This window comes from Pogona vitticeps, chromosome 4, assembly GCF_051106095.1.
Source record: "Pogona vitticeps strain Pit_001003342236 chromosome 4, PviZW2.1, whole genome shotgun sequence".
NCBI lineage: Eukaryota > Metazoa > Chordata > Lepidosauria > Squamata > Agamidae > Pogona > Pogona vitticeps.
The window spans coordinates 92,059,905-92,085,609 of record NC_135786.1 but is presented as its reverse complement, the minus strand read 5'-3'; the positions used below and the strand labels follow the sequence as shown (position 1 = coordinate 92,085,609).

General features: G+C 41.1%; 1 protein-coding gene and 2 long non-coding RNA genes across 11 annotated transcripts in view; 1 reads left to right on the top strand and 2 right to left on the bottom strand.

Annotated features, from left to right (window-relative positions):
* Positions 1-25,705, top strand: part of EVI5 (ecotropic viral integration site 5) — a 123,207-nt gene that overhangs the window by 69,016 nt on the left and 28,486 nt on the right. For 7 of the 8 annotated variants that reach the window (XM_072997950.2, XM_020807136.3, XM_078391762.1 and 4 more), the window contains one exon: positions 4,970-5,065. In XM_072997950.2, the coding sequence (XP_072854051.2) occupies positions 4,970-5,065 (96 nt within the window). Of the gene's footprint in view, positions 1-4,969; positions 5,066-8,374; positions 25,674-25,705 lie in introns of all 8 variants that reach the window. The other variant, XR_012086501.2, reaches the window with a different exon arrangement.
* On the bottom strand, positions 3,735-8,375 carry LOC144588634 (uncharacterized). The gene is made up of 2 exons (XR_013544266.1): positions 3,959-8,375; positions 3,735-3,819 (listed from the first exon to the last, which is right to left on the bottom strand). It is a non-coding gene; the product is annotated as an uncharacterized LOC144588634 (long non-coding RNA).
* LOC144588633 (uncharacterized) overlaps positions 11,610-25,705 on the bottom strand; it is a 38,568-nt gene continuing 24,472 nt past the window's right edge. The window contains exons 2-3 of one of the 2 annotated variants that reach the window (XR_013544265.1): positions 18,788-18,957; positions 11,610-14,785 (exon numbers count right to left, since the gene is read on the bottom strand). This is a non-coding gene — a long non-coding RNA (uncharacterized LOC144588633). Of the gene's footprint in view, positions 18,958-25,705 lie in introns of both variants that reach the window. The other variant, XR_013544264.1, reaches the window with a different exon arrangement.

Here is a 25,705-nt window from a genome sequence, read left to right as displayed (position 1 = left end):
GTCATCCTAGTCACCAAAAGGCCACAAATCCCCCACAGCTGGCCCGATGAATAAACTTAATTTAGACATTCAGTGCAAAATGTCACTGTGTAGCAAAAGTTCACGAACCAGCCCAGGCTGTGACAGGCTATTCCAATGTAGTTAAGTTCCAAAATGTGCAAGCAAATAGCAGTGCTTTGTCACTGAATGACTCAATTGAGTCTCATCCTCTGAAGTTAATCCTCAGTGTAATTCAACAGGAAAAGGCAGTAATGCTGGAAAAAGTTGAAGACAATAGGAAAAGAGGAAAACCAAACATGAGATTGATTGATTTAATAAAGATAAGCACAGCCCAAGTAGGGCTGTTTATTGATGGGACCTTTTGGAGGCCGTTAATTCATGACTTAGTAGGGTTGCTGACTGCCTGTCAGAACATCTTGGAAGTGGTCTATCATCAGTCCCCACTCATTCTTATTATCTCTTTAAGATGGTAGGAAACCTTCTGAAGTAGTTTCGAGCATTACAGAGGGTTGAGCGATAAAAGGAGAGCTTCCCACAGTGTGGGAAGGTGGCTTTGGGATGGAAAACTGTCACATTCCACGATTCACTTGCTTTCCTTTTTCTGTCAGCCCAAAAGTAAAATAGGATTCTAATAGATTTATTCTGTAAGCCCATGGGACAGACTTCCAATATCTAATTCACCATACCTCTAATTCATGAAGTATTCCAAAGAGACTGGTAGCTGTTCCAGGTTCTTGATTTAAAAACCTGTTGGTTTAGATTATGGCATTTCCAAGCACTTTTCTTTTTATTGCAATTAAGAATTCTAGAGGAGAATATACAAGTAGACCCTTGTAATATTTGCAGATCATGGTGCTTCATTTCAGTGGAGTGGAATTGAACTCTCCTTGGTGTGACCCATTGGAACCTCTGAGTGGTGTCATTTGTAGCAAATTATATAATTAAGGAAGGCAAGCAGCTTCCTCTGGGAATGAAAAAGTCCATGTAAGAAACCTTTATTTGCAGGGCATCCCTAGCACTCACTTTACATATTTTGTTGGTACTTCTGAGAATGGCAATGCTTCTACTCATCTGTTTCAGCCTGTTTATATATCATTCATCTAGCGGGATGGTGTGATGTTTGCCTCTCGTGGCCCCTGTTTGTCTCCCCAAACACAGAGCTCACAAAGGCAAACCAAAAACTCTTGACACGCTGCCACCAGTTGATCTCCTTATCAACGTACTTTACTTAGGAAAGATGAAGGTCCATTCAGTACAGTGGTGCCTCGCATAGCGAGGTTAATTGGTTCCAAAAAAAACATCGCTATGGGAAAACATCGTTAAGTGAAATGTGTTTTCCCATAGAGATGCATTGAAAACCGGATAATCCGTTCCAATAGGAACGGATTATCCGGTTTTCTCCCCCACTATCGGGCGCAGCCCTTTGGGAGAAGCCTCGGGGGAGGGGGGGAAGACGGCATCGGCTTCTGCCTTCTCCCCCCCCACCTGGCTTCTCCCAAAGGGCTGCCCCGACTGTGCTTGCAGCAGCGGAAGAGGTGCCCGGTGGAGGAGAAGGCAGGAGCCGATCTGTCATTTCTCCTCCACCGGGCACCTCCTCCGCTGCTGCAAGCAACTTCGGGGCAGTCCTTTGGGGGAAGCCGGGCTGTGGAGAAGAAAGGCAGAAGCCCATCCGATCTCCCCCCCCCCTCCACGCCGGGCAGCTTCTCCCGCTGCTCCCGATGGTTGGGAGGGGAGATCGGATGGGCTTCTCCCTTTCTTCTCCACAGCCCGGCTCCTCCCAAAGGGCTGCCCCGAAGTTGCTTGCAGCAGCGGAAGAGGTGCCCGGTGGAGGAGAAATGACAGATCAGCTCCTGCCTTCTCCTCCACCAGGCACCTCTTCCGCTACTGCAAGCACAGTCGGCCATGCCTCCCACCCTTCTCAAGCCGCAGGAGGTGAGTGGTGGGTGGGAGGCATAGCCGGACTCCTCGGCAGGCACCGCGGCTCGGATCCGATCTGAGCCGCGGTGCCTGCCAAGGAGTCCGGCTATGCCTCCCACCCACCCCCACCTCCTGCGGCTTGAGAAGGGTGGGAGACATGGCCGGACTCCTCGGCAGGCACCGCGGCTCCGATCAGATCTGAGCTGCGGTGCCTGCCAAGGAGTCCGGCCATGCCTCCCACCCCCACCCCCACCTCCTGCGGCTTGAGGAGGGTGGGAGGCATGGCCGGACTCCTCGGCAGGCACCGCGGCTCCGATCCAATCTGAGCCGCGGTGCCTGCCAAGGAGTCCGGCCATGCCTCCCACCCTCCTCAGGCCGCGGGGGGAGGGTGGTGGGATCCATCCGAATCCCCCCACCCTCTCCCCGTGGCTTGGATCCAACCCGCGGCAGGCTACCCCATGCATGGTCGGACTCCTGAGAGTCCAACCATGGCCGGGGAAGCCGGCCGCGGGGAAGGGGAATCCCAGCGGTGGCCTCGGAAGGACCCTTCGGAAGGGTCCTTCCGAGGCCACCGCAGGCATTTTCCCCCAGCTGAGCTGCGGGAGCACTCCTTCGGAGGCTCCCGCCGCTCAGCTGGGGGAAAATGGTGCCTATAGGGAAAACATCGCAAAGCGATTTTTCCCCATAGGCAACATCGTTATACGATCGCAAAAGCGATGGCAAAAATGCCATCGCTATGCGAATTCATCGTTAAACGGGGCACTCGTTGTACGAGGCACCACTGTACTGACTTATTAATAAAACAGGTTTATTGATTACAGATGGTTTCTAGGATAATTCATAAGCATATTCTTTCAGTTTCACCAAGCATCAATATTAATCTATATTAAATATCACAGTTTGCTATCTCTCTGATTCCTAACACAGACTCCTCTGACTTAGACTCCCCCTCAGGCTCCACCTTTTAGCATCTCCTGAGGGCCCACCTCTCAATCACATTAGCATATAACTCAGGAATATTACATATCTTATTACATAACTTAGGGTGAGCACTACATACCTCCCCACTTAAATATGTTTGTTTGGGAGGGGAAACACGCTTTTCGTCCTAAACAAACATGCATCATTGCATAAAAACTCTACTTACCCTCTGGGAACATTTTGCAAGCAATAAAAACATGCTATATAGCAATCACAATACAGTGGTGCCCCGTATAGCGAGGTTAATCCGTTCCGGATTAACCTTCGCTATATGAAAACATCGCTGTGCGGGGCAGGAAAACCTATTGGAACGCATTAAACTTAGTTTAATGCGTTCCAATAAGTGTGTAAACTTACCCCCTCCAGCGATGTTTTCGCTCCGGCGGCCATTTTGGAGCCGCCGATCAGCTGATCGGCGGCTCCAAAATGGCCGCCGGATGACCCGAAATGGCCCCTATCAGCGTTTTCGCGCCCTCCCCTTGCTTACGGAGGTCGCGAAAACGCTGCGGGGGGGCATTTCGGGCCATCCGCGGCCATTTTGGAGCCGCCAATCAGCTGTTCGGCGGCTCCAAAATGGCCGCCGGAGCCCCAATCGTCGCAAAGCGAGTGCGGCGATTGGGGCTGATCCGTATAGCGATCCCCAAAAAGGGATCGCTATACGGATTTTTCGTTAAACGGTGCACTCGTTAAGCGAGGCACCACTGTATCTTATTACACTAAGCATTCCAATACAATTTAATAATATACTTTACCTTATCATTTATACTTACTACATTTAACATTTCAACCTTACAGAAATATAACATAATCAGGAAAATTTTACATAGATAATTAGTTACCCCATAGTCCATTCAGGTTTCTTTTAAAAAGTCCTTGAATCATTCTCCATGGCTCAGTCCATCAGTCTTCAATTTTTCATCACTATACACAAACAGAAAATTTATGATAACATTACCAACTTTGTTTATCCCCCCATCAGTCATTTGGCTTTCGAGGCAAGGTATCAGTATCCACGATCTGAGTCCCTTTTACGCTATAAAGTACAAAGTCCAAGTCTTACACACTCCCGTTGTCATCTGTTTGGCACAGAGCCTCTCCAAGTCCAATGCTCGATGTATCTGCGACAATGGTGAACTCCCAGCTGTAGTCAGGTGTGCTGTAGACTGGTCCGGTCGTTACCAGCTCTTTCAGCTGGTCACACGACTGCTGGCACTCAGGGGTCCCTCTGATGATCTCTGGCTCCTTCTTCTGCATTCTCTTTAGTTGACTAGCAGTCATCAGGCCCTCTGTTGTCCACTGGACGTCCTCTGCTTGCCCTTTCTTAGTGAAGCCTGCTTTCTTTCTGACACGGGGCTTCACTTTCTCAGCTGGGGAAAGGGTAGGCAGTTCCCTCTCCTCCTCCCGAGCTTCTCTGGATGCGGCCTTCTTTAAGATGTCAGGGCTTACACCTCCCTCCTCACTCACAAATTCACCCACAGGTACTTTCATTGCAAAGTCCACCAGTCCTAGCGATTACCTCAGTTCCTTTTCTTCCGCTGCTGAGGTCTCACTTCTAGAGCTTCACCACGAAGAATTGGTTATTTTTGAAACAAAATATGCAGATAATCAATTTCTTCATTCATATTTCTCTTTTCCAGTCCAATTTTTCCCTTAAAAAAAGAAGAATAAAAGTTTCTTTTTATTTTCTCCTCACAGTCCACCACGACCACCAGTTGTCTCCCTTCGCCGAGTTTTTCTTCCCGCCATTTATGGCCCCTAAGGGCCCCTTCAAAAAGTGTGTTTCCTGCACCAACAAACTGCCAGTCTCAGATTTTATGCTTTGTTTTTGGTTTGTTAGGTTTTTTGTTAGGTTTTGTTTTGTTTGTCATATGAGTTATACATGGAGTTTGAACTACACAGGGGTCTGGTGCCCCTAAGCCCAGCAATGCTGAAAGGAAAAGTGTATATGGATTAGACATCAGTAATCACTGTCATGATGTGGAAATACCTGAATCCAGAAAATGTAACAATAACAAAAGTAGTAGAGCTAGAGCACTGATCAAATTTTCTCTCTTTTTTTTTTCTGGAACAGAAAGAAGAAGGGAAAATTCAGGGGCAGCTTAATAATTCTGACTCTAGTCAGTATATTAGAGAACTGAAAGATCAGATAGCAGAGCTGAATCATGAAGTAAGTAAAAAAAAATCATTTTTTAATCATTGTGTGTTTCTTTCCAGTACCTTGAAGCAGTCTGGGGGTTTTGCTTAATTTGTATAGTTACAGTGCCAGCATTTTTAACTTCTTCCATTTAATAATTTGATAATTCCTTCTCAAGATCGACAGAAAGCCTCACTAGGACTTTAAAAGAAGAAAACTGCATTTAGTTGCAAGAATTGTGTGGAAACCCGTTATAATTACATTACCCCTGTCAGCCATTTATAGTAATTTTTGAAGGATTCCCCCCCTTACTTTTGTACTATGATTATCAGTACCAGTACCTGTATTTAAATTCAATTTAAAACTTTCAGCTTAATTGATAAGGTTTTAAATTCATCTAATATTGCACTTGTTATAAAATGTTGACAGTTAGGAAGGCTATTTATAATTATGCTCAGGCACACCATTTGAGTTCCACTGTTACATGAACAGTGGTGAGAAACAAAAGTGGAATATGAGGAGAACCAGAAATGCAAAACACATTTATAAATCATTTCTCTTGTGCAAAGATTATCATTGTTCCATAATACTGTAGTACACATTATGGCTGGTTTTGCTTGAACTCAGTAGAATAGATTTCTGTTGAAGGTGTATTGCATACTGTGTTGCTGTTTTGTGCAAAAAAGAAAAGAAAAGAAAAGGAATAATATCTGGGACATCTGGAACTTATCTGTGGCCATCTCTTAAGAATTAAAAACTGCAAGAGATCTTGCTTTGCTTTATTAACAGTACTACCTGTAATCATTGTGTCACTTTAATAGTCACTAAGTGGTTGGGAGTTTGATTTCCCATTGTGCCTCCTAGAAGATCCAGCCTATGTGGCCTTGGGCAAGCTGCACAGTCCCAGGGCTCCCCCTGAAGAAGAGAAGGGTAAACCACTTCTGAGTACTCTCTACCTAGAAAGGGTCACCATACGTTGTAATCAACTTTATGACACACTATTATTATTATTTTTTAATTATTTTTCCAAATAGGAAAAAAGGTGGGAGACAGCCAAACAAAAAGGCTGATGTGGCCTCACAAAAAGCTCAGAGAGGACCTGAAAACAAAATCAAAACAAAATGCTCATATAGGAAGTGGAAAGGGAGAAAGGCCACAAAGAAAGAGTATAGACAAGGAGCAAGGAATTGCAGGGATTCAGTTAGACGGGCAAAAGCTGAGAATGAGTTGAGGTTAGCTAGAGACACTAAAGCAGCAAAAAGAAAAATCTTCAGGTATGTGCATAGCAAAAGACAAAGAAAGAGTACCTCAGCTACTCAGTGGAGATGAAAAAAATGATAACAGACAACAAAGAAAAGGCCGAAGTGCTCAATTCCTATTTTAGCTCAGTCTTTTCCCGAAGGACAGACTATGACCCTCCAGACAAATACGAAGGACTAGTGAAGAGGACAGGACTGCAGCTGGAGATTGATAAACAAGTAGTCAAATAACTGGTTGTTGTAGGTTTTTCGGGTGGGCCAGCCATGTTCTTGAGGTTTTCTTCCTAAGAGATTATCACAACAATACACCCACAACAAAAAAACACGCTGATCACCATAATCACTCAATCTGCTGAAAAGGACAAAAAGCTGATCCCACAACTGTAAATACTCAACTATCCCACAAACTGCACCAGAGCACAGAGTTCTGACTCCTGTCCTCTGAAGATGCCGGTCACAGAGACTGGCAAAACGTTAGGAAGAAAAACCTCAAGAACACGGCCAGACAGCCCAAAAAATCTACAACAACCATTGGATCCCAGCCGTGAAAGCCTTCGAGAATACAGTCAAATAATTCCTTACTAACTTGAACGAGTTCAGCTCTCCAGGGCCAAATATGCTACATCCAAGAGTTTTGAAGGAGCTGTCTGGAGAGCTCTCAGAAGCCCTGTCCATTTTTTAAAATCATGGGAAATGGGTGAAGTGCCAAATGATTGTAGGAGGGCTAATGTTGTTCCTATCTTCAAAAAGGAGGAACCTGGAAACTACAGACCAGTCAGCCTGACATCAATCCCTGGAAATTTCTGGAACAGATTATTAAGCTGTCACTATGCAAGCACTTAGAAAACAATGTACAGTAGTAATAACTAGAGGCCAACATGGCTTTGTGAAGAACAAATCCTGCCACATTAATCTGATCTCACTTTTTTAATTGGGTTACCTTCCTGATAGACAGAGGGAATGTTGTAGATATAGTATATCTTGACTTCAGCACACTTTTTAAAAATTTTCTATTATTATTATTATTATTATTATTATTATTATTATTATTATTATTATTATTATTATTATTATTATTATTATTATTATTATTATTATTATTATTATTATTATTAATCCATCTATGCTTACAGTATTTAACGTCGTGTCACCTGGGTTCATCTTAGTTTCATTTGTTAATACAACTATAATATATATTAAGCTCTTAATCTATACAACAAGCTTCTAACCATTGATAAAACAAGTTCCATGTTTGATAATATTCTGTATCTTCTTTCCTTTGATTTTCAGTGTCTGTCTATCCATTTCAGTGCAGTCCAATATCTTTTGAATTATTTCTTGTTCTGTAGGTGTTTCTTCATTTTTCCAGTATTGTGCAAATATAATCCTTGCGGCTGTTAAAATATGCAGTATTAATTATACATTTTGTTTATCAACACTTTCTGGTATTATACCTAATAGAAAGAGTTCTGGCTTAAAATCTACATGTTTTTTGATTATTTTAACAAGCCATATATGTACTTTTTTCCAAAAAATTTTTTTGCTTTATCACATGTCCATCCAAGATGATAAGTTCCAGTTTTTTATGACATTTCCAGCATTTACTTGACCTGTTAGAATACATTTTAGCTAATCTATCGGATGGTAAATGCCATCTATAAAACATTTTATATAAATTCTCTTTATAAGATGTTGCCATTGGCATTTTATAGTTTCTAGACCACAGTTTTTGCCATTTTTCAAAGTCAAAACTATATCCAAAAATTTTTGCCCATTGAACCATTGTTTCTTTGACCTGTTCGTCCTCCATTTTCCAATTTAAAAGAAATTTATATTTTTTCCTAATTAATTTATCATCTGATGTTAGTGCATAGCTGGTCACATAATGAGAACTCACTAGTGCAAATTGTTACAGCTGATCATTCTGGGTAAAATACTTGGGAAAAGAGTGGTAGGCAGTAGAATAACTTAATAAGCTGACATTTCTGGAAGACTGGTTAGATTACAAAGCTGCATCATTGTTTAAAATTGCTGCATCCAAAGTCAAAATACAGTAGTTATGACTTTGTCCATTTTCCATCAGGAGAGGACAAGACAGGGATCATAACTGGGTAGCCGCTTGTGGTACAAGTTATGGTAGAAGTCCAACTGTGACTGGAATCTGCAGAAAACCAAGATCGGAATTACAAGTTCTGTAAATTGAATGTGGCTTACCGTTTTTTTTTCTGTGTAACTGACACTGCATGTGGTAGACGCAAACAATGGCCATTGCACCCTCTTATACTTTGGACTGAACTAGGGAGGCATTTCCTAAAAAGATTCTAATAGGGAGCATCTACTCTTTAGCAAACTGCAAAACTCTTTTGAGTCAGGGTGTGTCCTATGAAGGCAAGTCCTCAACTGTTTGGAAATGCTTTAGTGCCTTGTGAGAACTATGAAATGGGGACGTGCAAAGAACACCTGCTGTATAGTGATGCAATCTGACATAAAAGTTAGCTATTTTTGCTTCTTTGCCACCTTTGGTCCCAGCATACAAAGAGAGACATCTTCAAGAAGAGTTGATTGCACCATCCTTGGTTCAAATTGAGTCTAGAACGGGTCAGCTGAAACTGTCTACATGACCCACCCAGTCCAGACAAAAGGAGGCAGTTGACCATGCTAATACGTATTTTCACATTTGTATTCTTTCCCAGAGCATGAATGATTTATCATCCACCTAAGTTGTATTAGTGTGCTTGTTGTGCTTCTTCTTTGTATGCTCCATATTCCCAAGCAGCTATCTTGGTTTCCTGTTGGATATGGCAAGGAACGAGTGTGTTACATAGATTACAGGACTGGTATACACGACTACAATTGATAAGGCTGCCCACAGACTACACTGACAGACCACAAAATACCTTCGGAGGCAGAAGCAAGGAATAGTGGTTTCCAGAAAAAAAAAAAACTGGATCAGCACATCTGTGTGAAAGTTCGTCTTGTATGTTATTTTTGCTTGTGTAGTAATTCTTCATTATGCAGGCTCTGTGCCTCTTGATCTTATGACATTTCTTTATACAAGTAGCTTTCATGTTGTAAATCCATTGGCAGTCATATCTGATTTATATTTCTCTTATGGCTGGGGTGGGCAATTAATTTCTATAGGGGGCCAAATGAAAAATTTGAACTGTGTTCGGGGCGCTGAACCAACTTTACTTAAAAATAAAATGAAACCCATTGGGTGAGGCCTTGCGGTGAACAAACTAATTTTTTAGGGAGTTAACTATGTGAGCGTTGTAATTCGTTCACCACGGCGGGGGGGACCTGACACTGAGCTAACTAACCTGGCCTCTGTTCCCCCGCGGCCTTCTCTCCGACTGTCTTCTATCCTGCGCAGGTGACGTGATGCATCATCACATCGCCTGTGCAAGGATTGCTTCCGGCCTCTTGAGCCACAGGCTCCACAGCCTGCGGCTCAAGAGTAACAGTCAAAACTCGCGAGATCCCAGCATCGGATTTCATGAGTTTTCTTACTGCCGTGCTGAGTGACCGGTGCCGGATTTCCGGCTCACTCAGCGGTGATGGGCGGGCCGGACAGGAGCAACGACCGGCGGGCCAGACTGGAGCAGCTCGCGGGCCATATGTGGCCCAAGGGCTGCACTTTGTCCAGGTCTGTCTTAGGGGATACAAACATGTTACCGCAACATTTCTTTGTACCTCATTCAAGCACTTGCTTCTTGCATGGTTAAGTAGGTAGTTGAGGGCCCATAAGATCTTAAGCATAGTTGCTTTTGTTTTGAAGGTCCTGTGTTATGAGTACAGGAACTCATAAAAAGTGAGTGATTCTTAAGCAAATTGTATGTAAACATGTTTTTGAAGATGTGGCATTTACTCATTGGAAGGCTGCCACTCCATAAATACTTGTATAGATTGCTCAGATAGGAAAGTTTTTTATTGTGAAACAATTATACTTCTTTTCTTCAGCATCAGAGCTGCTATCTTTGTTCACCTTATGCTATCACCCATCTGATATTTCTGTTCTAACAACCTAATGCACAGATCTTGATTATCTTTGCTTCAGATCATTCTTCTGTTGAACTAACACAAGATGGGCTTAATGAAGATTGCTGGAGAGCAAATGCTCTGCTTTTAAACTCTTCTACTTGTAGAAATAATATTGTAAACAATTAAGTAATTGCACCCAGATGAATAATTCAGGTTGCCTAAACAAAGAGATAATCTGGGATTGGGAGTTTTATGAAATTTACTTTCTAAAGAATGTAGATCAAGCTCTGGGGGTGCATGTCTTTGTTACATCATGATTGTTGTTGTTGAGTCGTTAAGTCATTTCCAACTCTTCATGACCCCATGGACCAGAGCACCCCAGGCCTTCCTGTCCTCCACTGCCTCCCGGAGTTGGGTCAAATTCATGTTGATAGTTTCGATGACACTGTCCAGCAATCTCATCCTCTGTCGTCCCCTTCTCCTCTTTCCTTCACACTTTCCCAACATCAGGGACTTTTCCAGGGAGTCTTCTCTTTTCATGAGTGACCAAAGTGTTGGAGCCTCAGCTTGAGGATCTGCCCTTCCAGTGAGCACTCAGAGTTAATTTCCTTCAGAATGGATCTGTTTAATCTCCTTGCAGTCTAGGGGACTCTCAAGAGTCTTTTGTGTAGTCAATGAAACAGAAGTAGATGTTTTTCTGGAACTCTCTAGCTTTCTCCATAATCCAGCATGTTAGCAATTTGGTCTCTAGTTCCTCTGCCCCTTCGAAATCCAGCTTGTACTTCTGGCAGTTCTCAGTCCACATACTGCTGAAGCCTACCTTGCAGGATTTTGAGCATAACCTTGTTATCATGTGAAATGAATGCAATTGTACAATAGTTGGAGCATTCTTTGGCACTGTCCTTCTTTGGGATTGGGATGTCGACTGATCTTTTCCAATCCTCTGGCCACTGCTGAGTTTTCTAAACTTGCTGGCATATTGAGTGTTGCACCTTAACAGCCTCATCTTTTGAGATCTTAAATAGTTCAACTGGAATGCCATCACCTCTACTGGCCTTGTTGTTAGCCATGCTTTCTAAGGCCCACTTGACTTCACTTTCCGGGATGTCTGGTTCAAGGACAGCAACCATACTATCTGGGTTGTGAGGGACATCCAAATCTTTCTGGTATAATTCCTCTATGTATTCTTGCCACCTATTCTTGATGTCTTCTGCTTCTGTTAGGTCCCTATCATTTTTGTCCTTTATCATATCCATCTTTGCACAACAATGTTCCTTTAATATCTCCAATTTTCTTGAACAGATCTCTGTTTTTTCCCTTTCTATTATTTTCCTCTATTTCTTTGCACCATTTATTTAAGAAGGCCCTCTTGTCTCTCCTTGCTATTCTTTGGAAGTCAGCATTCATTTTTCTGTAACTTTCCCTATCTCCCTTGCATTTTGTTTCCCTTCTCTACTCTGCTGTTTGTAAGGCCTTGTTGGGCAGCCACTTTGCTTTCTTGCATTTCCTTTTCTTTGGGATGGTTTTTGTTGCTGCCTCCTGTACAATGTTACGGGCCTCCACCCATAGTTCTTCAGGCACTCTGTCCACCAAATCTAGTTCCTTAAATCTGTTTTTCACTTCCACTATGTATTCATAAGGGATTTGGTTTATATTATACCTGACTAGCCCAGTAGTGTTTCCTACTTTCTTCAGTTTAAGCTTGTGTTTTGCTATAAGAAACTGATGACCAGAGCCACAATAAGCTCCAGGTCTTGTTTTTGCTTACTGTATAGAGATTTTCCATCTTTGGCTGCAGAGAATATAATCAATCTGATTTCTGTATTGCCCATCTGGTAAAGTCCATGTGTAGAGTCACCTCTTGTGTTGGAAAAGTGTGTTTGTGCTCTTGAAAAAACTCTATTAGCCTTTGCCCTGCTTCGTTTTGAACTCCAAGGCCAAACTTCCCTGTTGTTCCTTTTATCTCTTGACTCCCTACTTTAGCATTCCAGTCCCTATAACGAGAACACCGTCTTTCTTTGGTGTCAGTTCATTGGTGGTTGGTGCATAAACTTGGATTACTGTGATGTTGAAAGGTCTGCCTTGGATTCGTATTGAAATCATTCTATCATTTTTGAGATTGTATTCCAGTACAACTTTTCCCACTCTTGTTGACTATGAGGGCTACTCCATTTCTTCTACTATAGTAGATATGATAATCGTCTGAATTGAATTCGCCCATTCCCGTCCATTTTAGTTCACTGACACCCAGGATGTCAATGTTTATTCTTGCCATCTCCTGTTTGACCACATCCAGCTTACCAAGGTTCTTAGATCTTACATTCCAGGCTCCTATGCAATATTTTTCTTTGCCGCATCAGACTTTCCTTTTACTTCCAGGCACGTCCGCAGCTGAGCGTCCTTTCGGCTTTGGTCCAACCACTTCATTAGCTCTGGAGCTATGTGTGCTTGTCCTCCACTCTTCCTTAGTAGCATGTTGGACGCCTTCTGACCTGAGGGGCTCATCTTCCAGTGTCATCTCTTTTAGCCTTTTGTTTCTGTCCATGGAGTTTTCTCGGAAAGGATACTGGAGTGGCTTGCCAATTCCTACTCCAGGTGGATCATGTTTAGTCAGAACTCTCCACTATGACCTGTCCGTCTTGGGTGTCCCTGCATGGCATAGCCCATAGCTTCTCTGAAATACTCAAGCCCCTTCGCCACAACAAGGCAGCAATCTGTGAAAGGGTACATCATGATAGGACCAGTGTAATTCTCTTAATGTCAGGGTTGTTTCTAAAAAGTGTCACTGCTTTTCAGGCTTTTAATGCACTTTTATAGCGGGAACATGTTACTCGCTTGTGATTGTGCCACTTGTCATCTACCTCTCTTTTCACTACTTTGTCCAAAGAAGAATTTGTCACACCCAATTCTTCTAATAAAATCGGTTTATTATTTAATATGGCTTATTTGATTTTTTGATCTTGTTTGTTCTCATCCAACTTCAACAACAAATCAAAAGTCTTTACATTATTAAAACTGGGTACCTCTTCGTGGTAAGACAACGGGGAATAACTGTTAACTTCTTGGGTCCATTTGGGTCTGGCACCCATCAACTCTGGTGTGTTCACAGCCCACTTCAAGTTTGTAGATGGAACATCGTAGTTCCCTACAGTTCCCCCATTGTTGAGCCATATATCTTTCTCTGTCGGGGTTTGAAGGGGCTGGGCCCACGGGACTTCTCGGGAAACACTATACATTTTTGCCTCTCTCTCCTTTGTTCTCTCTTCACCCACGCCCTATATTCCTTCCTTTGCTTTCGCTCCTCAGTCTCCCCTCAATATGGTTGCTTTCTATACATTTGTTGCCTCCATTCCCTTTCGGCGTAGTCACGAGGCACCTTGAACTCTAACCACTCTCCTGTCCAAGGATCTTCCTGGATCAACTCTACTAGCTCTTCCTTTTCCTCTCCTTTCTCCTCTCTTCTCCAACATGCTCCTGCCTCATCCCCTCCTTCTCCCTCCTTATCTTCCTCCTTTCCTGCCTGATTTGCCTTAGACTCTTCTTTTATTTCTAGTTTACTTAATTCCTTTTCTGTCACTCCTATCTCTTGCCTTCTTCCTTTACTTGAGTAAGGTTGCAGAGCAAGGTACCATCAGGTTAACCTAGAGTCAGAGTCTTCCATCCGATGTAGCCACTGCAAAGGGGCGTGGTCGGTCACCAAAGTGAATGGAGCACCCAGTAGATAATACTTAAAAGCATGAGTGGTCCATTTGATGGCTACGACTTCATTCAAGTTGCTTAGGACTTCGTAGGTCAAAAACAGCAGTTTTGAGTTGTGTCCAGAATGAAATTAGGAGCAGTGTAGGAGTTAGGTTTTTCCTTGTGTTTTGAATGTCAATCAATCAATCAATAAAACACTGAACTATATATTAAACTGGTTTAGTCTCTAGTCTAGACCATATCTTACAACAGCGGTGTGTCACACACTTTCTGGTGGTCCAACCTAAAAGAGAGGGTGCCGTGAACAACAATGCCAGATCCCCATTGTTCAGGAACTCTTGGCAATGACAGAATCACCTGAGCTTCCAGAAGCAAATGGTGTGCCTGATGCTGCTTTTTCAAGGTCTCTTGATCACATGCTGGCCTGGTAGTGGCACCAAGAATATTTACCAAATTCGTAGCTCCAGTGGCCGTTTATCTCAGGATATGAGGGATCAGTATATTCCCATTCATCAATGATTGCCTAATTGTTGGTCCCATGTAACACACAAACAGAAGTTAAGAGAAAATGCCCTAAAGTATGTTACCTTTAGCTTAAGACTGCTGTCGGATCTTAACCTTTGGGTAAATCTTAAAAAGTCTCATCTTGGACCTACAAGAGTAATTCAGTACATTCAGTACTGATCTCAACAGCATGAGAAGCTTACCTGCTGTGGGACAGGAGAGAGAAAATTGTCTTGCTAGCTGAACAGATTCTGTTCCTCTACAATGGTATCAACCTACATCGCACAGAAGCGTTTACGTCTGATGGCATCTACCAACAGGAGTTTCACACAGGCACAAAGAGATCCAATGTTTATTTCACAAATGACCACTTGAAGAACTACAGTAACAGGTTCAGTAAGCTGTCCTTCTGGAAGAGTATAGACTATTCCAAAATTAGATGACCACCAGCTCCTAAACCTCTTAACTATACATTATAAATATCTTATTTTCAGTTGGGTTTATTTCTGTTATCCAGTCCACCACTACCTTGAGAACATTTTAGTTTAAAGAAGAGAAATAGAGATACATGTCGTTGGCAAGGCTTGCCAGTTCCATTTTTTGGACTATAGCTCCCAAAATCCCCCAGCCAGCATGCCAGCGACTATGTTGACTTGGAGATTTGGGAAGCTGAAGTCCAAAGAGAAACTCTTCTGAATTTTGTTTGGTCTACAAACTCCAGCTCTCTCTAAATGTCTTAGTTTGCATCATGGATTCTGAGGACAGAGTAGTTTGTTCAGGGTGGCAAGCAGAACTTAAGCCACTGCCAAGCAGTACCTGCAAATCATCAAGCCAAATAAAAGGCTCCAAAAGTTACTGTGTTTGGTGGCATCAAATACCTGCAGTGGCCATCTCTACCTCACCATCTTTGCAGATATACTATAGCATTTGTTATCTTCCTCATTGTACATGTCCTTGGGCTCATCAGCTCCTAGAACCAATGTGATGCTTGTCAGGCTTTCATAAATAAAGCTTTTTCAATACTCTGAAGTGCACCCATTGTGATAATCTAAGATAAGCATTTTAAAAGCTTTGCTTCAGTTCAGAAGATTAGGAATTAGATCATTTCTTCCAACCGCCCAGAGTAGACCTTTGGTCTAGATGGGCGGGATAGAAATCCAATAAATAAATAAATATTTTTTTAAAAAAAATGCTGTTTGAGAGCCAGAGTGCTGTAGTGAATAGAGTGTCTATCTAAGACTCAGGCAACCTGACTTCAAATGCCTGCTCAGCTATGGAAACTCATTTGTGGGTTTTAGCGTTCCCCTCCTCCTTCCCCAAAAAAATCTCGTATACTCAGAAAACCTTGTCAGAGTTGCCCTAAGTTGGAAGTGACTTGATGCCACATAAAAATGTACAGTTTACACAAGTTTTGTTTAACACAGATTTTTAAAAAATGCATGCACAGTTTTTGAATGCCAGCCAAATTATGGTAGAAAGTAAACCTCTTCTCCTTCTAACACTGCTTGACACTAAAAGGAAGTGTGTTAGCTCTCAGATTTAAAGTGAGCTTTTCAGCTTGTGGCTAATGCTTACAGAGCAATAAATCATGTGCTTTCCTCATAAGATATCTTGCAAATGCAGTAAAACAAGACCACCAGATTTGCCCTCCCACAAGTCAGCAAACTTATTGGACAGCTAAAAATTGCTGGTTTTGCTAGTACATATCAGATATGGAGCATCTATGCTGGTGGAGCCTGATTTGAATGGTTGTGGTCAGTCTGAGGAAGCTGTGATGTGATAAGATAGTGTTTGAGAGGTCATGTGGTTAGCAAACACCCAATCTAACATAGCAGCTTTGTGGACTCTCAGTTTTTTAAACTAGCTTAGCACCAGCTGCATATGTGATATGGCTTATGCATTCTTGAGAACGAAAACTGCTGTTCACCGTATAAATAGAAGATACATTTGTCTCACTCTGTAGCTTACTTTCTGGCTTACATTTACATCTATCTAATAGTGCAACCTGGTTGGGACACAAGTATACCTGCAAAACATTTTAAAGTTCTAGAAAATCATATTTTATATGCATCACTGAGTTCAGCATTGCAGCTAAGTATGCAACCCATACTCATCACTATGCGCTTCCTTCCAGCTAAAAGTTCTTGCCTTGCTCTAGTGGAAGATGCATCCTTTTTTGAAACTTTCACTTGAGCTGTAAAGTACTGTGTACGATATAGATGGCAATTTTCTCTGAAACACAATCTGAGTAGACGTTTTCAGAGAATTAGCCACATTAGTCTATTTTAACATTAATAGAAATATAACAAAAACAGAAGTATTGTCAGTTTTAATACCAACAAATTTATCTGAGTATCAGCATATTTGAATTACAATCTGTTTCTTCAACATTTTCCTACTTTCTTCAGAAAGCTTACTCCGAAATAAATTTGTTGTCTTACAGTATCACAGTACTTTCTCTTTTGTTCATCCCATTAGGGAGGGACTAGTGGGAAATGTATCAAATGAACATTTAAGCTGAAGAATTCAATAGATAGATTAAACAGGAGGGATTGTAATAATCATCCTGAGTTCTAACTTTAACACTTAAATATTACAATGAAATAAAATACCGGTAACTGAATTCAGGACCTGACTGCAGTTTCGAGGCTCCCATATGGCCAATAGATGTGAGAGAAAGAATAGGTTAACAGTAAGTTATTATTTCCTAGTTTGATAGACTTTTTATTATATCCAAACAGCATAGTTTGGAAGTAAATGGAAGTAACCTAGATAAACAGAACCTTCATTTCCTTTTTGTTGCTCAGCTAAGGGCATGTCCATAATCTATTACCTTAAACAGCCATAAGCAGACAGGAAGTTGTGCTGGGCTATAGCAATATTGATAAAGACACTTCAGTGGTTGTTAAGGATTACAGTGGGGTCTCGACTTATGAACTTAATCCATATTGGAAGGCGGTTCGTAGGTCGAAACGTTCGTAGGTCGAATCTGCATTTCCCATAGGAATGCATTGAAAACCATTTAATTCGTATCTGCTCTTTTCCGTCCATAGAAACTAATGGGAAACTACTGGGAAGCTGCTATTCCGCCTTCTGCCACTAGAGGGGAATGTTTTTTCTTTTTTTCCCTTAGGTCAAGAAAAGTTCAGGAAAGGAGGGGGAGGCAGGGAACAGTTTTAAAAGCACTTTTGAAATCTTTTTTTTTCAACAAAGCCAATTTTAAAGCATGTTCTAAAGCATGTTGTGCTGATTTTTTCAGCACAAAGACACACAGGCAGGCTTTTTAGGTGCTGAGCAAGCCTCCACAAGCCTCTTCAGAGCCAGCCGATCAGCTGTTAGGCGGGGAGAGGAGGGGGCAGGAGCAGATAAAGCACAAAATGGCTGCCAGGCTCCCTTCTGGGTGTTGGCTTTTATCTGTTTGCTGCTCTTTTTCCTGCAGTTCGGGGGCTACCAAGGCCTGGTAAGTGACTTTCTTTTATTTATTTTAAGTTTCTGACCTTTTTTCCCCTCCAGAAGCCTCTAAGGCAGGGGTTTTAAACTCAATTTACCTGGGGGCCGCTAGAGACAGAGTCTGGGTGAGGCTGGGCCGCATCAGATTTTCCACCAAGCGGAGCAAGAGCCCGAGGAAGCCGCCCAGGAGTTTCCTTAGCCGACAGATAGGCGGGCTGGCTGGCAGGCTGCAGTTCCAGATGGAGGGTGCAAGAGGCGCTGTCTTGGGAGAGAGCCGGCGAGTGAGGCAAGGCTTTTTTTTACTCTTGACAGCAGAGGATGTGTGGGCGCTTTGGGGGGGACAGGCAAGGCGAGGGCCACAAACTATCATCTGGGGGGCCGCAAATGGTCCCCAGGCCGCATGCTTGAGACCCCTGCTCTAAGGGGAGGGAGGAGGCACTTTTTTCCTGTTTGTAACTCGAGGGAAGTTCGTATGTTGAGTATGTAATTTCCTACTGAGCGGGTTCGTAAGTCGAAAAGTTCGTATGTAGAGCCTTTCGTAAGTCGAGAAAGGCAAGATATTTTTTAATTTTTCTTTTTTAGATCCACCTAAAAGGAGAGTGTTCCTTTGAACAAACATTCTTTTTAAAATCAGTACTTGCAACAGTTTCTCAGGCAAAACCCTATTAAGCATTTATAACAACATATGAGGAAAAAAAACAGGTTTTCGCAGTAAATAAGTAGAGGTTTTTACCAGGTGCAGACCACAAGGTGGTTGTTATGTTTTCTTGCTATCATTTCAATCACAAACTTTCTATTTAAGATTTCAAAACTTTTGATTATACGTTAATAGCATATTGATAGAGAAAAGTCATGACCTCACCTGATCATGTCACTGGTTTCTTGTTCTGACTTACTTCTAGTCTCTGTATGTCATTAGTTTTAATCTTTGTCATGTTTGCAGTACAACACCACCTTGGTCTTTGCATCTTGTTTCCTTTTGATTGTTTAGCTGTTGATGAGTGATAAAACTGCATCCGCCATCCCCTGCAGCTTTTGAAAAAGAAAAATTACTGAAAGAACATAATTGAATTTTAGAAATTCACAATTAAAACATTGTACTATTAAAATTAATTCCGCCAAAGAAAGAAGCTGTAGTCATTTATGGATTTAAAACAAAATCCAAAATCCATAGATAGCAATACTGGTATTCAAACAAACTATGGCTAAAATCTTGTTGCTAAGCATAGTAAATCTCAGTAGAGTAGGCCCATTGAATCAATGGAGATTTGGGGAATCAACTCATCTATAAATTCCATTAGTTTAAAATCACTTGCTCTAACTACGACTTATTTTAAAATTGTAGTAGGCTACAGATCAAACATGCCTATTTAAATCAATAGAATTTATGGTGGAATTGACTCGAATCCCCACTAATCCAATGGGCATACTGTACTCTAGTGAGATTTAGTATGGTAAGCAGCAGAATATTGGCCTGTATATTCACAAAATATGTTCTGAATGTATAATGTGTCATAATAAAGGTATTTACTTATCTATGTATTTTGGATTCTGCGTTAAAACTCTCTGAAAACAAGGTGTGCATTTTGGAGATGCTCCTGGACTCATGTCTGAGTCTGGATGCCCAGGTTTTGATGGTGGCCAGGAGAGCCTTTGCAGAGTTAAAACTAGCATGTGAGGTATGTCCATTCCTGGAGAAATCTCATCTCACCATGGTGGCACATGCCTTAGTTACCACATTTTTCCGTTTATAAGACAATACTTTTGTCTAAAATCTTTAGATTAAAAATTGAAGGTTGTCTTATACATGGAAGTACAGTCAACCCTCGACTTACAAACTTAATCCGTTCTGGAAGGAAGTTTTTAAGTCGAAAAGTTTGTAAGTCGAATCAGCATTTTGGAAAGGGGTGGAGCAACCGGCAGCAAGAACAGGGGAATTCTCAGGGCTCTGAGAACCCCTGAGTTTTATTCCGAGTCAGCGGACCCCCCAAGAAAGGGGGGGCAAGTTTCCACAGGACAGTGGGGCTGGCAGCAGGGGAGCTGGAGACGCCGGAGAAACCAGACTGCAATCTGTTTTTTCGGAGGAGTTTCCTTTCCTCAATTGCAACTGACTCGTGAAATTGCCATGGTGAATTGGTGCATAGCTGTCCAGAGAGGGGAGAAAGGAAGATTTATGATTTGACTACATGAACAGAAGTCGAATGGCTATTTTTATGGCAAGTAACAGACCAGATGTTTTGTTTCTCTTTGGAAAGTTTAATTATGGAGATGATCTCTTAAGCAGCAGAGGATCTTGGCAAACTTTGAAGGGTTTTCTTACTACGTCATAACTGGTTAGAATTGAGAATTGAGAAAGTGAAACTTGTCTTTTCCATCCTAACCCTCCCTCCTAAGGTCTGGGTTCTTATAAAGTAGAAGTTTGAGAATCTTGAAGGACTACAAACATCTTAAATTTATGGAACCTTACTCTGAGCCATAAAGGAGGATTATAAATCAAATAGTCACTTTTATGACCAGAGTGTTCTCCGTAAGACTCTGAATCAGTTCTGGCCAAGGAGCGAGGAGGGAAAGCTGAGCAATGTTCGACTGTCTGAATCTTATGGTTTTTGGATGAAAATTTAAGGGCGAGACTTTGGGATTTTAAAATGGAGATTTATATGATATGCTGTCTTCAGGAATTTCAATCTAATCTCATCAACCATCTCAAGGCTCAAATTTCAGAACTGGAGACAGATATTAAAGCAATACTTCTTGGCTTGGACACTATGATAGAGATAGGAGACAAACAGACAGCATCTTCTGAATCAGCTGAACAACTATCATCACCAGAGAGAGAGGGAGAGACCACTGTTCCTAAGGAGGAGATGGGAGATGAAATGATTGACTACTTTGAACTAATTGAACAACGGCCGCCAGAGAGCCAGAGGGAGACTTTTTTAAAAAAGCAGAATGAAATACTTAAAAATGAGAAGAGGAGGGGTGGGGACAAGGTGGGACAGCACATGGATTTTATCCTGATGGAAAATGATGCTAAAGGGAAGACATGGGTGAATTTGGAGGCAGAAATTTATGATCAGAGGTCAAATAGATCTGTGTTGCTCAGAAATCAAGATACAGATTATATTGAGAGGAAATTAGTAAATCGTATAGAAAATGCCTTTGGAGAAATTTCATAGATGGCATTTTAAAACTGGCAAAAGGAGAGTAAGAAATCAATCTTGGAAGTACGATACTGGGGTTGAGAAGCAAAAATGAAAGGGGGGAGGAAGTAACCTGCGGATTAAATGGAAAATTTTCTTGGTTTTAAGAGATATGTAGTCATACAGAAAGCAATATGAGTTATTACACTATGAGCAATTTTGGCTAGATGGGAAGCTAAAGGGTAGATAAACATATGTAGTTATGAATTCTATAAAGGTTAGTGAATAATAGTAATAATAGATGCTTTGGTTCTTATGGTATATATATTTAGAGCTTAAATATGAGTGAATTACTATATTGATTATATAGACAAGACTAGTTTTATAATGTCTTTTTACCTGTAAAAGTGGGGATCTTTCAGAAATGTATTAAGCGGGCCTAGAGCTTTTGTGTGGGGAGGTGTGTGTGGTTAAGTTACCTTTATGATGAAATTAGAATTGTTTATGATAAGTATTGGATAGAGGGGTACACAGGTGAAAGAATCTATAGAGACTTTATATCCCTGGTTCATACATGGAGCAAAGAAATATAACAAAATGGGAAAGTTACTTGCTGAATATCTTAAATGGTTGATAAGTACAGATAATGCTTAAATTAGATTACATATTCTGATCACAATTGTTTAGAAGGTATTGATGAAAAGCTAGAAACATGAAAATATTAAGTAACTTATGAACTATAATTGGTTTATGCAATTGAGTGGCTTGAATATAAGATCAATACAGGTTTAAGTTTATATATTGACAATTTATGTATGTTAATCTTTGGGGTTTATGTAGTCAGAGTTATATATCAAACGGATATGGCCTAAAGATGTTTAGTAGGGCAATATGGTTTATGTAGTCAGTATTATATGTTAGATGGATATATGGAAAATATTCTCCCCGATTATGTGTTTTGTATTTGTCTTGTATGTTTGTGTTATAAATTAATTTTTAAAAAGCAAAAAAAATCAGCATTTCTTATAGGAATGCATTGAAAACCAATTAATCCATTCCGGCTGGTTTTGGTTCTTAGGTCGAGGGGCGGTTTGTAACTCGAATCATTAGTTCCCATAGGAACTAATGCAAAACCGGTTAATCCGTTCCTACCACTAGGGGCAGAATTTTTTCTTTTTTTCCTTTTAACCTAAAATGACTTAGGTTTTTAAAAAAGGAAAGAAAAGAGGGAGGGAAGGAGGGAACAGACACCTTTTCAACAGAACATCTTGAAAAGCACCTTTTCAGCCAAGACAAGCACCTTCTGGGAAAACCAGACAACAGATCACCTTGAAAAGCACCTTTTCAATCAAGACAAGCCAATACAAGCACCATTTGGGGAAAAGGGGGGCAGCAAAGGAGGGAGGGAACACCTTTTAAAAATCCCAAAATCAATTTTTTTTAAAAAGCCTAAAAATAAAAATACAGTCCGTACAGCACTGTAGCAAGCAGTACCAGGCAGTCTGAAGACTGTCTCCAAATCCACTCTCAAAACGCTGGGAAGAGCAAGGAGGCAGACAGGCACCCTTTTCACTGGTCAATGGTTACTGAAAGTTCAAATTTTGCGTTTTCCCCTCCTCCTGCTGTTTTTTGTTCATAACTTGAATCTAAGTTTGCAGGTAGAGTCAATATTTTTATATCAGAGTGGTTTGTAAGTTGAAATGTTTGTAACTGGGGCCATTTGTAAGTCGAGGGTTGACTGTAAAGAGAGGGGAAGAGATCAAAGCACTTTGATTCCTGCTTTCCCCCTCCACTTTCTTGCAAAGAAAGTGGAGGGGGAAAGCACTTTATTGTGAAAAAAGTGGAGGGGGAAAGCAGCAATCATCAAAGCACTTTGATTCCTACTTTTACCCTCCACTAGCAGACTTAGCAAGAAAGAGAAAGCAGGGATCAAAGCAATCCTACAGCACTTTGATCCCTGCTTTCCCCTTCCACTTGTTAAGCCCTGCTTAGATTTCTTAATTTTGTGTTTGAAAAGGGGGCAGTTTTATACATGGAAAAATACGGTACAGCTACATTATAGTAGCATGCTCTATGTGGGCCTGCCTTTAGAAAGCATTTGGAAACTTCTGTGGATAAAAAATGCTGCAGCCAGATTGTTAAATGGGGCTGGTTTACAGAGCTCCCATAATGTCCCTGTTACAGCAATTCCACCGACTGCGGATCCATTTCCGGGCAAATTGAAAATGCTGGTTTAAGCGATAAAGCCCTAAATGGTTTGGGTCTCAAGGGTCACATGAACCTACTCAGGTGTTAAGATCATCAGGGGAGGCCATCACCTTCACAGGTGCACAGGTGAGGGCCTTCTCTGTTGCTGCTCCCAGACTCTGGAACATGCTCCCCCAGGAGGATAGGCTGGCCCCATCCTTGCTGTCCTTCTTCAACCAGACCAAGACATTGACCATTTTTAGTGGAGCATTTGTTTGATTCTTTTTAAATATTTGTATGCTTGCTCTTTCTAGATTTTAAATACTTTTAATGATGGAAGCTTAAGGAGTAAGGCGAGGTAAAATTATATAATCTCTATTTCTTTAGACCAGTGGTTCCCAAATGTGACTAGAAACTAGACAAATAAAATTGCCTTGTAGCATCTAAATACATTGGAATGTATTCCAAATACGTAAACATGTTAGTACTTATGACATACATAAAAAGCTGTGTGTGTGTGTGTGTGTGTTATATATATATAATACATGTGAGCTGTTACTGGATCCCATTTATAACACATGAGTGCTATGAATGCATAACCCACTGCACATGTATTTTATACGTACAGTAGTTTACATTCCAGAATGGACACAACTGTGAGCATATAAGAAATGCAAGACAGCCTTCCAAACGTTAATTTCGCCTACAGTGCATCTGCCAAAGTGGAATCTTTTAGTTTCTCATTCTCACCATCCACCACCCTTCTCTCTCTTGGTGAGATCCAACCAGTGTAATGGTGCTCATAAGCAGACTTTGAGGGTCATAATGAATAGAGTTAACCCATCCCTCCCTGCCTGCCTCAAGATCTCAGCACACATCCAAACACATAATGTAAATAAGCTAACAAAAAGTGTTTATTAAAATAGCTTTCTATGAGGAGAGGAGAGGAGGTGGAGGGTTGTATCCAGCTGTTAGTTCCCCTTCCCGTAACAGTTTGAAAATAAAAGCATTCCTCCTTTAACGCACAGGATACCATAGAAATTATATAATGGGATTCAGTCAATCTTTTAACATAGTGCTTAGTTTGCTGTATTTTTAATCTGGATTATTTAGGACTGTAGAATTTCTAAATATGTGGGCTTCTTACTGCCTGCAACTAACTCTGTATAACAAAAATGCTAGTTGCTACCCCCTAATGTATAGTATAAAGATGGAAATAATGAGACAAACCATTCCTTATAATTTGGACATCTAAGGTTTCTAAACAAGCCATATAACAAAGTAAATTGTCTGTGTTAATTGTACGTTTTGTAAAGTACTGTACATGAATTTGCCCATCACAGCATGCACAGCTTAAGAGAGTCCCTGCCTTTCTTTCGCAGCGCAGTAAGTAAGAATAGCTGTGAAGGGGCAGGTAGGGTGGTTACTCTCAGATCAACCTGATTTCAATCCAGTCCAGAATAATTGGAATGAGTAGATTATTTCTGAAGCAACGGCAGTGGGTGTGTCCATATCTGTTTAACGGCATGGTGTTCTATACTAGTGAAAGAAATATCTATTTTATTGGCTTTATATGCAATAATCATGCATACAAAAATAAATGCTTTATAAAGCAAAGCATTGATTTGCGTATTGCATGGTGTCTTGCAGTGCATCTGCACAGTAGTGCTTTATGGTGAACGTATCCATCTTCAGCCCTTAAAAGTGATGTCAAAGGTTTTTTCCTGTGTCACAAATGAAGGACTGAGATGGATGAGATCCAGGACATCTGTTTAGATTTCCTGTCAGTTTTGAATTAACTTGAAAACAAAAGTGTGTAGCAAATTGAGGCAGGTTGGTGTCACTCTGGATAGGAATGGAATGGATGGAAGGAATACTAGAAGCCATGGATTCTCAGGTTGTGGCAAGCTTGGTGAAAGACTCTCAAGCAACATCTTTAGAAGTTGGAGGAGCAGGAATTTAGATAAGAGAAACAAGGTTAATATACAGTACCTTTAAGTATTCAGAAGGGTGGTGGAGTCCTTGGAGGAAATGAACATAACATCTAAAAAGTTTGTATTTGTAGATTCAACAGACATACCTTGATTCTTGAGGTTATATTTTCAATATGTATTCATGGATTTGGTGCAGCTACTAATTTCTTCAATAGCTTTGTTTAAACTGATTCAAAACTGACTAGATCAGTCTATTCTGGATACTGGGGTTTTTTTATTGTAGACCCCCCCCCCAAAAAAAAATAATAATCTACCTGCTCTTCATAAAATTAATCAGAATTACTATTTGGGTTTTAACATACTAGTTTAGTTTGCTGCATTTTATAATCTGGATTATTTAGATAAAATAACTCTAAACATTAAAACTCTAAACATTTCTCTGCTGTCTTTTCTTTTGCTTATGCTTGGGTGTGACAGTCAGCAACAGGTAAGAGCACGATGTGAGAAAGTTCATGTTAT